Below are 14148 nucleotides of genomic sequence, written 5' to 3'. Positions count from 1 at the left end.
CTTTAGGAACTAAGAGTTACTAACATAATTTACTGAAATTTCTGCTAAGGAGATTCAAACTACCCAACTACTCAACCCATTAAAGCTTGACACTACCACCATCGACATTTTGATTAGCTTTATTTTACACTGTAAACTATAAACAATTTCCTATCCTATCCCATATTATTTGGATTTGGCCAAGGCCTTTGCTACAAGTGATCACAGTTTACTTATAATTCTTATTGAACAGATTATGGCCTGAAACTCTTTGAAGATCCTCAAAGGCTAGTTTCCAGAGTATGAGAATAGATAATGAGTGGGTAAGCTAATGAAGGTAGAAATAAGGATACCCCAGGGGACTGGGCTTGGTTCTATTATGTATCTTCATTGATGAATTATTGTGCTAAAAAAACTTGTCTATGCTGGCGACATAGTCATTACGTTTAGGTGGAACTTGGGATGCAGGTTTTCAAAGTTAGAAGGTTTGCGGATGGTCTAAGGTTAACTATCAAACTGTTTGTTGACTCTCAATATAGACAAAACTAAGATCATCGCTATTTCACTTAGGATGAGTAGTCAACAGAAATGTCAAACAAAACAATTTTTTGTGGGCTCTAAGAACACAATTTGCAACTAGCCGCGAATTGACAAGACTGAGAGACATATTTAGAACTACAGGTATTTTGACCAGGATCTGTAATTGGACGAACATACAAATTGAGATCTTGTAATCTAACCTCTTTAAAATATTTTCTTTGGAGCCACGTGAAAGATAATACAGAAGGAGTTTTTTTTAGAGCTATAGAACTTTAAATTGCAATAAAACAACGATGGATTATTCGATTGACATGAATTTTATTCATCCGCTAGATCATCTTGTGGCATTACATTTCAAATATGATTTCGGCATATAACCGCCACGGCTGACTCGGATGTAGTCCAATCTGGACGTCCAATTTTCGATGACTTTTTCCAACATTTGTGGCCGTATATCGGCAATAACACGCCAATTGTTGTCTTCCAAATAGTCAAGGGTTTGTGGCTTATCCTCATAGACCAATGACTTTACATAGCCCCACAGAAAGTAGTGTAGCGGTGTTAAATCACAAGATCTTGGAGGCCAATTTACAGGTCCAAAACGTGAAATTGCGCCGTCTTGTTGGAACCACAGCTCCTGGACATCATGGTTGTTTAATTCAGGAATGAAAAAGTTAGTAATCATGGCTCTATACCGATCACCATTGACTGTAACGTTCTGGCCATCATCGTTTATGAAGAAGTACGGACCAATGATTCCACCAGCCCATAAAGCGCACCAAACAGTCAGTTTTTCTGGATGTAACGGTGTTTCGACATACACTTGAGGATAGGCTTCACTCCAAATGCGGCAGTTTTGTTTGTTGACGTAGCCATTCAACCAGAAGTGCGCTTCATCGCTAATAGATGTAGTGCGCGATACGTATTCCGCACAGAACCATTATTTTCGAAATGAATTTGCACTATTTGCAAGCGTTGTTCAGGTGTGAGTCTATTCATGATGAATTGCCAAACCAAACTGAGAATAAATCACTTGACAGCTGTTGAATCGGTTGCCATATTGAACAGTAATTCCAACTAAAAGTTATATACCTCGAAAAAAAGCACCCTATATATGTGAGTGATCCAAAATCGATTCAAATCCTGAAAGATGGAATTATCGAGGATATAGAGCAACAAAAGTGCGAGGTGTTGATAGAAAATTAGATGAAAAATATATGGGGCTGAAACTGTAGCCATGGAGGTCATTTGGCTGATATCGTTTCCCATCGTTAAAAAGATACTTTTCTCTTCACAATGAAATAAACATCGATTTATTTCTCTCAAAATATACTCTTTTTTATATCAAATGAAATCTCTTATTAGAAAATCCAAGTTCCAAAATTCAATACACAGATAACAAAAAAAAAGTCTAATTCGTTTATCCTTAATTGCATAACTCATAATCAGGGAAATGAAGGAGATATTCAACTCGAGAAGTGAGGAACACAGCAATATTCTAAAATCATACATTGTACTGAATTGGTAGATATAACCAGTTTTATAGGGCAAATGTTGATTTACTTCTTTTGATTGTAGATATTGGATTTAGAATGTGAAATTTTAAGGAGAATTTCTTGCAGAGGGTGTGTTATGCAAGCTTACTTAGGATGCATACTTCTGCCAAATTGATTATAAGTATTGTACAAGTTTGTCTGCCTTTGAGTAACGTGAAGAAATAATAATACCTAATCTTTCTCACAAGAAAAATCCAACCTTACCACATCTATCGAATGTAATGGAAACTCCAGAATTTCTGATAATTTATCTAACTCGTCTTTGTCCTGAATAAACATTGGCTTTTTTCCTACAAGCATATAAACTGACAAGCTCAGTCTCATAGAGATTCCAAAAAAAAATTCTCCATTTGACTACAACTTCATTACTACTCACTACGTATCTTCAGACCCCAAAAAAATTCAATCGCTCGTCGGCTATTCCTAATGACAGGACACAGAAAACGGTCGTTTCTGGGTCCTACCAATTCCAACTCTCTTCTTCCTGTATAGTATGGCCTCAAGCTTCAAATAGTACGGCCAGCATCCTCGGCAGGAGCGAGTAATAATCGTAATTACAATATTAAAAGCGTATAATTCATTCGTCCGTGCTGGTACGTAGGAAGATCTCGTGTATTTCGCAAACGCAGTCCGATTGCAGGTAGTAGTAGGCATTATTGAATGCTGTTCCTCGGGCTTGGTTAATCCTAAACCTCACGCCGGTAATGAAGCGGGCTGGGAACGCTCGGGTCGTATTTACGAGGCAGGTTGGCCAGAGTTTATCCGGCTCGAAGGACCATACTGTTTTTGAGCGCTCATTCTCTGAACCCGGTGCTATATGATTTCGTATCTAAGCTGGCTGACTGCAAATATGATAATACCGAGGATAATACTCGAAAGAAAGTTTGAAATACGATAAGGGGTTTCGTGAATATGGGTGTTCAAAATTTTGTTTAACCGTTTAATTTAAAACTGCATATTAGATCGAAATGAAGTATTGCATCAGGACAAAAAAAATAATAGCATCAAGGCACTGAGCAAAAGCTTGATAATATCATCAGAACCATAGAAAGAATTGAGGGTCTTAAAACTGAGGGTATCACGAATATGCTTATAAAACTTTTGGCGACTCTTTGGTTAGTTCGGGAGAGGGTTTTTTTGCATTCTCTTTTTCTATCCGTAGCATGAAAAGGATATTTTTTATTTATTTATTTGAGACAAATAGGAATACAAACAGGTAAACCCCAGTACAGCATTCACAGTTTGACAATTAATATATCATACAAGATATCATATCATAACATTATCTGAGAATGATCAGCATACTGAAAAAACAAAGGGGAACTTTAATTTTAAAATTCTTTTCAATTCATGGAGTTGAACATTGAAAATATCAACATCACATGAAAAAGAATTAGATGTTGACAGCATTCTACACAGTGGCGAATTTTGGTTTATATTAAGTCTACGGAATGATCACCTAACCGAGGATTTGAAGCCACTGAACTTCAAGTTTGGTCTTAGTGAAACTAGGAACAGCCAGGCCACGCTGAGGTCTCTGGGATCATATAGCCAGAGGTCTCTTCTGACATGGAAATGACGTAATACCATAAAGTAACTAGTCAGAGGGAATGAAGTAACTCTACTACGGATCTCGGGGCATTGTGGTATTGGAGTAAATGAAAAAGTCGATGAATTTGCGAAAAGAGCATCACCTTTTGGCCAGAGCCTTTATGTGGTCTTGGAAAAGAACTATGTGAAACAGCGGTCCAATAATGGAAGTAGGACAATATAATAACCCTCTAGAGGATCACTTCTGGTCTTGCTCAAGCAAAGAAATTTGTGGTGCTTTTACCAATCTATACCAGGAAGCTCTAGAAGCTTGTACTAACTGAGCTTTGGGTAATGGTGAAACTGCTGAGAGATCATTGTCGGTGCAAATATCTTTTGTACCACATGGGAAAATCAGCAGATGGGATTTGCAGGCTTTGTGGAATGAAGGTAGAAACAGCTGCAACACATGGTATGCAAATATCCGGGGTGGACTGATTTAAGAATTTGGGAAAGTCTGTCCTGTTAGTTACTGTTAGTTACCTCTCAGATACTAGATCTGCCAGATTAAAGCCAAGCATACCTTGATGAATTAATACTTTCTTTCAATCTCATAAAAGTAACAAGGAAATTTGGCGTTCGAAATGGAGTTCTTGTAATGTCTTCAACAAAAGTCTAATCGTTGATCCTTCAGAGAAAGTTACAGGTTTCAATCCTCCTAGGAAAATTTGGTGTATATTAAATCGACTCAGGACTGGTAATGGTCGTTGCAAAAGTATGCTCTTCAAATGGCATTCTATTGAAAGCTGACTATGTGAGTGGGGTTAAAAAGAAACTATAGACCACTTGGTGAATACTTGTCCAATTTATAAATTTCATGGTGGTTTCCAAGCTATACATTCAGTTTCAATTTCGTTTTTGGAATAGGTCGCTAACTTCAAATGAATATATTGGGAACTTTCACATTTATTACTCCTTTCTGGTTCTTTTTTTCAGATGGAAATATAATAAATACCTCGTCAACTTTTGGTGGGCAGAAATGATGGAAAAGATTTTGTTTCAATGGAGAAGAAGAGCTACAATATGAATATGTCAGTTTTTTTTGTAAACCAGTCACTGCACCTATACGGGGAGACATAGTTTTTGCTGAGGTATTTATCTTTTCTCTTGTATCATACGTTGAAATGTATGATGCCCCGTTTACATTTCCTATGCTCATACTGAGATTTTATCTACGCATGCTTCAATGTTTGAAGTTATTAATTTTAGTATTGCTCTATCTCAAAAGAATATTTATATGGTATGTTTGAAATGTGAAGCTCACGCTACAGGGTGGCCAAAACATTTTTTTTTCTGCATATACCCAGTGGCGGAGCGGAGCGAGTATTTGAAATGTGACGTTTTGCAGGCGAACATATTGCAGCACCCGCCATACTGTCATAATCCGCAGAACGTGTCGTGTACGACCCGATAAGTTGCGGAATCTTCTAGTCGGGTTCCGTGCCGATGAAAGAACATCCATCGATCCGCTAGCGTAATGAAATACGAATACGTCCCGATCATTGCACGCCCGTCAGTGTGGGCCCGGGGGATGCAATGCTCTCGATTAATAGCACGCTCGAGTGCAAATTCACGCGATACCGAACTGGTTGTTGGCGGCTGTAAAAATTTACACGATCCGTTTCCATATAATTTGAATATGAGATATGTTGATGGCGAAATTGGCGTGTATCTGTTCAGCTGATTCTATCGAACGGCGGTGTGTGTGAAAGGTTGGGAGTCACTCCTGGGATGGAATGAAGGGATTGCCTGAGTTGGAAGAGGTAGAAAATCGAAGGAGTTTAGGTGCTTCGCACACCGGAGCAATACGCAACTATTAATAAGCAAGAAGCAATAATAGTTATTTATAATACAAGTGCAGAAGGCATTGATATTCTTCCACGAGTTCAGAATTCAAAAACGAGCCACGAAGTGGCGATACATTATTTTCTCTAATTCATTGCATTTTCATTGAAATTAATGAAATATTTCCATGAATATATTTTAGTGATATTTGCATTGAAAAATGTTGGTTGGCAGAACTGATTTCTTTAAGGCAAATTGATGAATTGACAGATAAAGCCGTGGCGGAAAGTTCGGAGTACCAACATAGAATAATAAAATATAACCATGAAAACTGTGCGTTTCTGATATATTCTCGCACGATTTTGTTCTACAAGATGTGGAAGAATGAACGGAATAACCACAGAATTAGAGAAAAAATATTATTAACACTCATTTCTGGGATTAGTGGTTCCTCAATCTTCAACTTCCTCGAGAGCTTCGGACTTGTAATTCGGAGGTTGCGGGTTCGAGTCCCGCTCGGAAAGGTACTTTTTCCATAATTGAGAAATTGTCTGGATGTCGTGAAATTAATTTGATATCATTGACAGTATTTGGGGTATCGCGTTTTTGTGAGGATTATTAAAACACTGATGGACAACAGGCAAGAACCTTATTGTGGTACAGCACTTGGCAACATTTTCAACACTCTTCTAACTCAATTAGTCATCACCTCGTAACTTACTCCCCTGAACTCCCCTTTTCCCAGTTTTATACCTGGGTTACAAAAATAAACTCATATTGTACACCGTGAATTTCTTCTTCCTTTTCTTATTCTCTAAGTTGTATATCTGCGTAATGATATCATGGTGCCAGCACACTAATTAGGGTAGGGGAAAGATATTCTCTATTATAACTTTCTGAGAACCCTATGAATGAGAAAGTTGTATGCACAAGTACCACGAAAGACCATTCCACTAAAGCAGGTACATTCATATTAAGTATTGTGACGACAATTTCGGCTAGACACAGACATAATGTCTAATTGATTTTGCAGCCACAGGTGTTACCTCGTGAATATCCAGGACTGACTCTCTCATATGAGTAGTTCTTTTTTAGCTGTTTCTTCTTCCGCAGAGCCAGCAAATCTCATCTGCTGATATTCCCCTGTGGTACAAGATATATTTGCACCGACAGTGGCCTGTCAGCAGTCCCATTTTTGGACCGCTGCCTTAAATTGTTCTTTTTCAAGCCCACGTAAAGGGTTCTCTGGATAAATAGGTGATGCTTTTTTCGTGAGTTCATTTCCTTCAATATCACAATGCCCCGATACCCATAGTAGAATTACTGTATTGCCTATGGCCAGTTGCTTTATGCTATAACGACCCTCCCATTACAACAGAGACTGAGAGACTTCTGCCTATATACAGCGTGGCTTGGCTGTCTGTAGTGATAAAAATATGCGCTCCTTTGAGGTTTGTTTTCAGACAATCTTGAATGCATGTATAGACAGCTAGTGTCTCGATTTGTAAAATAGTGAGCCAGGGTTTTAGAGATCCTCAATTAAGAAAGAGTGAATATTAGGATTTCAAATTTGAAGCATTTGGTAATATGAGGTGCTAACTTCATCTTCACTAGTAATGAAAAAGTATCTGGACTCATCCGATAGCAGATCTGGAACTGAGTTGGATGAGTCTTCAATTCATCGGCATATACACTTGCTCCATGATTCTTGAGATCCAATATCGTCTTCAACTGCTCAAGAATCATGGAATAAATGCATGTGCCGATGAATTGAAAGCTCATCCCACTCAGTTCCAGATCTGCTATCGGATGAGTACAGATACTTTTTCAATACTACTGAAGATGTTAGCACCTTATATTACCAAACAAGATACTAACTACAAAGATGCTATCACCCCACAGAAGAAATTTTATATTGAATGCTTGATCGCCCGAGATGTGTAAATATGTACGAAACTAAAACCCACAAACATTTGTGTGGTTCCAGGTGTGGAGACAAATCTACCTCAATATTGTCATTATTCTCTAAAACCATGGATTTTTTATAGCTGTCACCCAGCATATACTTCACCATATAAATCTCATTTAATAAGACGAAACAAGCTTCTGCTCAAAATCAGCAAGATACAAGCATTCTAACGTAATGATAAAATCTTATACTGCAAAATATCTCCACCCACAGACAAATTTCTTCTTCTTCCCGTAGTCTTACGCATACGCCATCTGGCCATAACACTATTTCACGCCCGTATCGACACCACTTCCTCAATTCCAAGATATTCGAGACAGCATTACTCAGACCAACTCTCAATAATTCGCTTAATCCACCAAAGAATTCAGACCGTTACCATAGAAATATGCATCCTGTACCGCCCACCTGTGGAGTGATTCAATACACATCCGGTTCATAGAACATGGACGAGGTATCGATGTTCCATCAGCACAGAGTTTTTCCGACACTCTGTGGGTTCCGATCCGATATCGTCCACCATGCTCTCTGGTCTCGGCCATCAATCAGATATGATAATACGTTCCTGATACTACGTGGCGGTCCAATTATCGATCCCGTAGATAATAACACGCTGTATAATTGCGAAAAGGTAGCGAACTGTTTATTTTGCGTCCGATCAATCAATTAGGTTAGGTTCTTCTCGATTATTATCTATGATCGACTACCCGAACACGCCTCCCCTGTTGCGGAAGAGTATACCGTGGGATGGCCATAGAATATTAGAACATGGGCAGCTTTCGAAAGGACTAAGGTCAGTCGTTATTAACCTTCGATCAGCTTTGGAAGTGTTATTTTGGGGAAAGTTGCAACTGACAGGTCGATTGGTAAAGGATATTGTTGAGGAACGTGCGGAGTTTGTTATCACACCTTTGGATCAATATTTGCGTTTTAGGTATTCCGTGATATTTATTGGCGAACCTTGAATTAATCGGTGAGAAATTGAATATTGTAGATTGTGCAGTGGTTCAAAGCGTATATTTGCTTTTGGTGAGGTAGTTCTCTTCAAGTACCATTTCTCTTAGAGAAGAGATTTATTATTGATTTGGGAATTTGTAAAAATTTGAGACTGTTAAGTCGATAAAATTGTAATAGTGAAATGTGGCTTTTCTTGTCGACTGTCTCAAATTTAGAGAATATGTATAATCATAATTATAATCAATATACTATCTCGCAGTGTCAAAGTTTCGAAGAAACTTTTTGGAATGATCCAACCTTTTTTACTACGGGTGTTTTTCTTAGAGCTATAGAACTTTAAATTGCAATAAAACAACGATGGATTATTCGATTGACATGATTTTATTTATCCGCGAGATAATCTTGTGGCATTACATTTTAAATATGATTTCTGGCATATGACCGCCACGGCTGGCTCGGATGTAGTCCAATCTGGACGTCCAATTTTCGATGACTTTTTCAAACATTTGTGGCCGTATATCGGCAATAACACGGCGAATGTTGTCTTCCAAATGGTCAAGGATTTGTGGCTTATCCGCATAGACCAATGACTTTACATAGCTCCAAAGAAAGTAGTCTAGCGGTGTTAAATCACAAGATCTTGGAGGCCAATTCACAGGTCCAAAACGTGAAATTAGGCGGTCACCAAACGTGTCTTTCAATAAATCGATTGTGGCACGAGCTGTGTGACATGTTGCGCCGTCTTGTTGGAACCACAGCTCCTGGACATCATGGTTGTTCAATCCAGGAATGAAAAATTTAGTAATCATGGCTCTATACCGATCACCATTGACTGTAACGTTCTGGCCATCATTCAGTCAGTTTTTCTGGATGTGACGGTGTTTCGACATACACTTGAGGATTAGCTTCACTCCAAATGCGGCACTTTTGTTTGTTGACGTAGCCATACAACCAGAAGTGCGCTTCATCGCTAATGGACGTAGTGCGCGAAGCGTATTCCGCACAGAATCATTATTTTCGAAATAAAATTACACTTTTTGCAACTGTTGTTCAGGCGTGAGTCTATTCATGATGAATTGCTAAACCAAACTGAGAATAAATCATTCGACAGCTGTTAAATCGGTCGCCATCTTGAACAGTAATGCACACTTAAAGTTATATACCTAGAAAAAAAACACCCGTTAGATGTAGATTCATTATTGAATGAAATGAAAATAAAATTCACTTTGCAACGGTTTTGCACCCTTCATGTCATGTTATGCTACTGGAATTTGCAAAGACACGGTAATTTGTCAATTCATCGTTCGTGATTGGTCACCGATGAAGCGGCTACGAGTGCGCGTATCAGGAGAAAGAAACATAGAATTTTCTGGAAGATTTTCATTAATTGTTGAGACTCCACTAAAGACACGTACGCTGTTTTAGATTTCAGCGATTACTAGCTGAAATAGAGATTTAAAATTCAGTTATTCAGCGAGAATTGTGTTGGGATTCTTGCAGTTTAATTAAGAAAATCTTTGGATTCATTGAATTGGATATTAGTTGATCATTTCCAATTTCCAGTAGGTATTTTTCAGCTATATCCTCTTATTTTCTCACTCCTGACTAGATGGAAGGCCATCTTGAAATCAAAAGAATTTTGCTTCGTTAACGAAAACTAGACAACATTATACTCATGAATAAATATCAAATAATGAGTGTCCTCGATTTTCACATACCTTATATACTTCAGTCGAAATATGTGTAAACAAAAAAAAATTGTAATCTTACTCACGATTGAACTACAACCATATGATCACATATACCATGTTTTGATATGCTTATCGCCATTTTTAAATATTGCTGAAAGTAACAGTTATTTATTTATCCCAGTTAATTTTCCCATTGAATAAGCTTTTAAGCTCCCTTTACACTATGTTATTTTCGGTCTTGTGGATAGTGATTGTATAGGTATTTAAAATAAGTTTCCATAGAAACAACTTTTCAAAAATTCAATTGGTCTATTGAGCAAGGTTAGGGCAAAGTGCCATGAGGAATAATATTCCTCTCAGTATGAGCAAATCATAGTTTTGAAATTCAGTAAGCTATAAAGAATACGCTACTTTTCATAGCAGTTGTAGGAAAATTCTCTTTCACCTAGATTATGCTTCTTGTCACAATTTCTTGTTTTCATCTCATCTAGGTGAATAATTTTTGTACCGGAATATCGAATCAAATTAGTTTCTGTCTTTGACTATCATTGAAATCTCCTTTTCAATTCCGATAATATCATATTATCTACAGCAAATTTTAATATTGTTTATAAAATTAGGATATGTGGTTTTAACAAGCCTTTTATTCCTCATTCTCTGAATTTCATAGATTAGATTATCAAATTAGGAAGGCCAATTGAAACGCTGGGTTATTAATAAAATTTATCAAGAAAAAAAATTTTTTTTCTCGAATAATTTCAAAGTTCAACACCCTGCGTAATAGAATTCTGGATACCTTCAATCAACATAAAAATTAAATATTATCTAGTATTCGTTTGAAGAATATTGAACTGAATTCTGTGAATAGATAAGAATTAGGTTGTTATGAATTTTTTTATTGTAAAATGTGATAACAACAAAATAACCTCTATCTGTGGAATTGTTATAAATTTTAATTTATGATAAATATAGGTACGTTGTTCGGCTGAAAATTTATGATTTTCATTAACGGTGAAGTGGTGGCCTGGACATGTTCTTTTTCTTCATTCTGTTTGGCCTGGCTGTCCACACCGTATGTAGTGATGAGAGTTTGCGAATAGACTATTTAGAAAAATTGGTTGAGTCTGCTATAAAACAGTCGAAAACATACAAAATTCGCGATAGCAATAGCGATTTCTTTGGTAATAATGCTGGAAATAATGAAGAAATAGGTGAGAATAATTGATCTTATCGATTATAACTATTCAATAATGTGTTATACGATTTTTTGTTGCTTTACATTTTCCTGTTGCTGTTTTCAGATCTTTATAGAAAACTAGTGGTCTTAACAGAATCTGGCTTTCGTTTATTTATTTTATTAGTCGATGTTTCGGTCCTTGGTTCGGACATCCTTCAGGATTTTAAAATACTGCAATTATAAAAAAAATCTGGAAATGGTTACCAGTATCTCCCCTTTTAAAATTAGCCATAACTTCAAGAAATTCATTATATTTTAAATATTTTGTGCTTTCCAAAATATAAGCTTTCCTTTCTCTATCTTTCCGTCTTTTTCAGTTATAAGTTATTTCAATAAGTTTTGCCTTTCAAAAAAATCTTATGAACTACACAAATAATAACTGCATGACAATTTTTCATAGATTATGGTACTTTCGACTTCATTGTGGTGGGAGCAGGATCTTCTGGATCTGTGGTATCATCCAGATTGAGCGAGAATGAAAAATGGAAAATTCTCTTATTGGAAGCAGGTGCAATGGATGATGACCTCAGTGATATACCTTACGTATGGGAGGTTTTACAGTTCTCTGAAAGAAATTGGGGATACAACACTGTACCACAAAAACATGGCTGTTTTGGTAAGTCTTCCACAAGAAACAGTCAAAGTAATCACGGAAATATAAAGTGTTTAATTTTTTTTATCCAATATACTTCTTGAATTTCCTATAGTTTCGATGATGTGATGAGCTTGAGCAAAACCCGTATATCTCTACTCACCTTCCATGACACCACATTTCTCTTAACCTAGGTTTCTGCCAGTCCGATATTCTTATTCGTTTACCCACTTAGTAGATTTTTGTTTTAAAATTGCTGAAATATTTCTTCTTTTCAAGGACGCCATAACAACCAGAGCCCTTACCAAAGAGGCAAAGTATTAGGTGGCTCCGGAACCATAAATGGCCTTGGTTTCATAAGAGGAAACAAAGGAGACTACGACAAATGGGCAACCTTAGGAAACCCAGGTTGGTCTTACAAAGATCTCCTCCCGTTCTTCAAAAAGATGGAAAACTTCGAATCAGACCAATTAGATCCTAAATACAGAGGGTTTGCCGGTCCCCTGAACATTTATTATCAAGTACCCAAAGACAATGTATCATTTTTTGAATCGTCAGCCAGAGAGCTCGGTATGAAAGTCATAGAAGATTACAACGCAGCAGAACAAATAGGGATTTCCAGAAGACAGAGGACGATAAAGTTTGGGAAGAGAGTTAGCGGAGCAACAGCTTATGTAAGACCATCCATGAACAGACACAACTTCAATCTAACCATAAACGCTTTGGTTACTAAAATAATGATCGATAAAGCCACCAAAACAGCTACTGGAATCAGGTTTGTTAAGGATGGTAAGCAGTATGTAGCCAAGGCTAGCAAAGAAGTGATAATTTCTGGAGGAAGTATAAACACAGCACAACTTTTAATGCTTTCTGGTATTGGACCTCAAGAAGAGCTGAAGAAACACAAGATTAAAATAATTGCTGATCTGCCTGTTGGAAAGAAATCGTTGGATCACTTCGAACTTCGAATTTACTTCAGAACGAATTACACAGCTAAGAAAGAGCCCTTCAGGAAACTCCTTGGTGAGTACCTCAGAGGAGATGGTGTCCTGACAAGCTTGGATAACGGTAAAACTTTCACGTATGTCAACACCAGAAACTCATCAGCTTCAGTACCCAACCTGGAGATGACTTCTTATTTCAATAACCCTGTCGATGTGTCGATACCTGGCATTACCAACTACAAGAAAGAAGTCGAGGATTACTTTAACACAATCAACCCCCAAACAGATTTGAGTATTGATATGTACGTCCTTCATCCAAAGTCTACAGGAAGTGTTAAGCTCAAATCTTGTGATCCTAGAGAATTTCCACTGGTAGATCCAGGTACTCTGGTTGATGGAGATGACGCACAGGTATTTTTGGAAGGCATTCGTATACTGGATAAGTTTGAGAAGACTGAGACCGCCAAGAAGATTAATGTCACCAAATTGAAAGTGTCTTTCTGTGATCAGCATGTTGAGGGTTCTGATGACTACTGGCTATGTGTTATAAGGAACTTGGCAGTTCATGGTGGACACATCTCCTCTACTGCTAAGATGGGTCCAAAGAAGGATCCTTTTGCGGTGGTTGATCATGAGTTGAAAGTGTATGGATTGCACAAGTTGAGGGTTGCCGATTGCAGTATTATGCCAAGTACCATTTCGGGCCATACGAATTCTATTGCTTTTGCAATTGGGGAGAAGGCTGCAGATATGATCAGAAAGCAGTATGGATATTGAAAGAATTGTTGTTGACTAGAAGGTTGAGAATTTGGAAAGAGAAATGAATAATAAAACTTTTTACTATTTGTTTTGATTTTGTTTCTATTGATTTCTAGGAAGCATTGTGATCACCATTGGTCTTAGACTTCAATGTTTTCGATTGCAAAATGCATATCGCACCATTTTAAACAATTCTCATTGTTCTTCTTTTCATCTGTCTGTTGGTTTGTCCACACCGTAGTAATAGCCTTAGCTTGTACAATTCTTACCGGATTCGAGAACGGTGATTTTGCCGTCGAAGCATGGCGGTGGAAGAAGGAAGGTTTTCAAAGACGCAGAATTGTACTTACTAACTTACTTTATGAAGACTCGAATCAAACGCAACAAGAATTGGTAGGATCATTGGGAGTGACTCAACAAGCATTTCAAAACGCCTGAAAGTCATAGGAATTATTCTGAAACGAGGAAATTGGGTGCCGTACGAGTTGAAGCCGAGAGATGTTAAACGGCGTTTGTTTGCTGGTGAACCGCTGCTTGCAAGGCAAAGGC

At 37.5% G+C, this 14148-nt stretch overlaps 2 protein-coding genes across 4 annotated transcripts in view; one reads left to right on the top strand and one right to left on the bottom strand.

Annotated features, from left to right (window-relative positions):
- LOC123670614 (inverted formin-2) overlaps positions 1 to 14148 on the bottom strand; it is a 129131-nt gene that overhangs the window by 93886 nt on the left and 21097 nt on the right. The window lies entirely within an intron of this gene.
- LOC123670617 (glucose dehydrogenase [FAD, quinone]-like) lies at positions 11057 to 13685 on the top strand. The gene is made up of 3 exons (XM_045604132.1): positions 11057 to 11278; positions 11705 to 11920; positions 12176 to 13685. The coding sequence occupies exons 1-3, from the start codon at positions 11098 to 11100 to the stop codon at positions 13615 to 13617; spliced, it is 1839 nt and encodes a 612-aa protein (XP_045460088.1). The 5' UTR covers positions 11057 to 11097; the 3' UTR covers positions 13618 to 13685.

This window comes from Harmonia axyridis, chromosome 1 (assembly GCF_914767665.1).
Source record: "Harmonia axyridis chromosome 1, icHarAxyr1.1, whole genome shotgun sequence".
In the NCBI taxonomy this organism is placed as follows: domain Eukaryota; kingdom Metazoa; phylum Arthropoda; class Insecta; order Coleoptera; family Coccinellidae; genus Harmonia; species Harmonia axyridis.
Note: the sequence above shows the minus strand (reverse complement) of the source record. Positions and strands in the feature narration are given on the sequence as shown.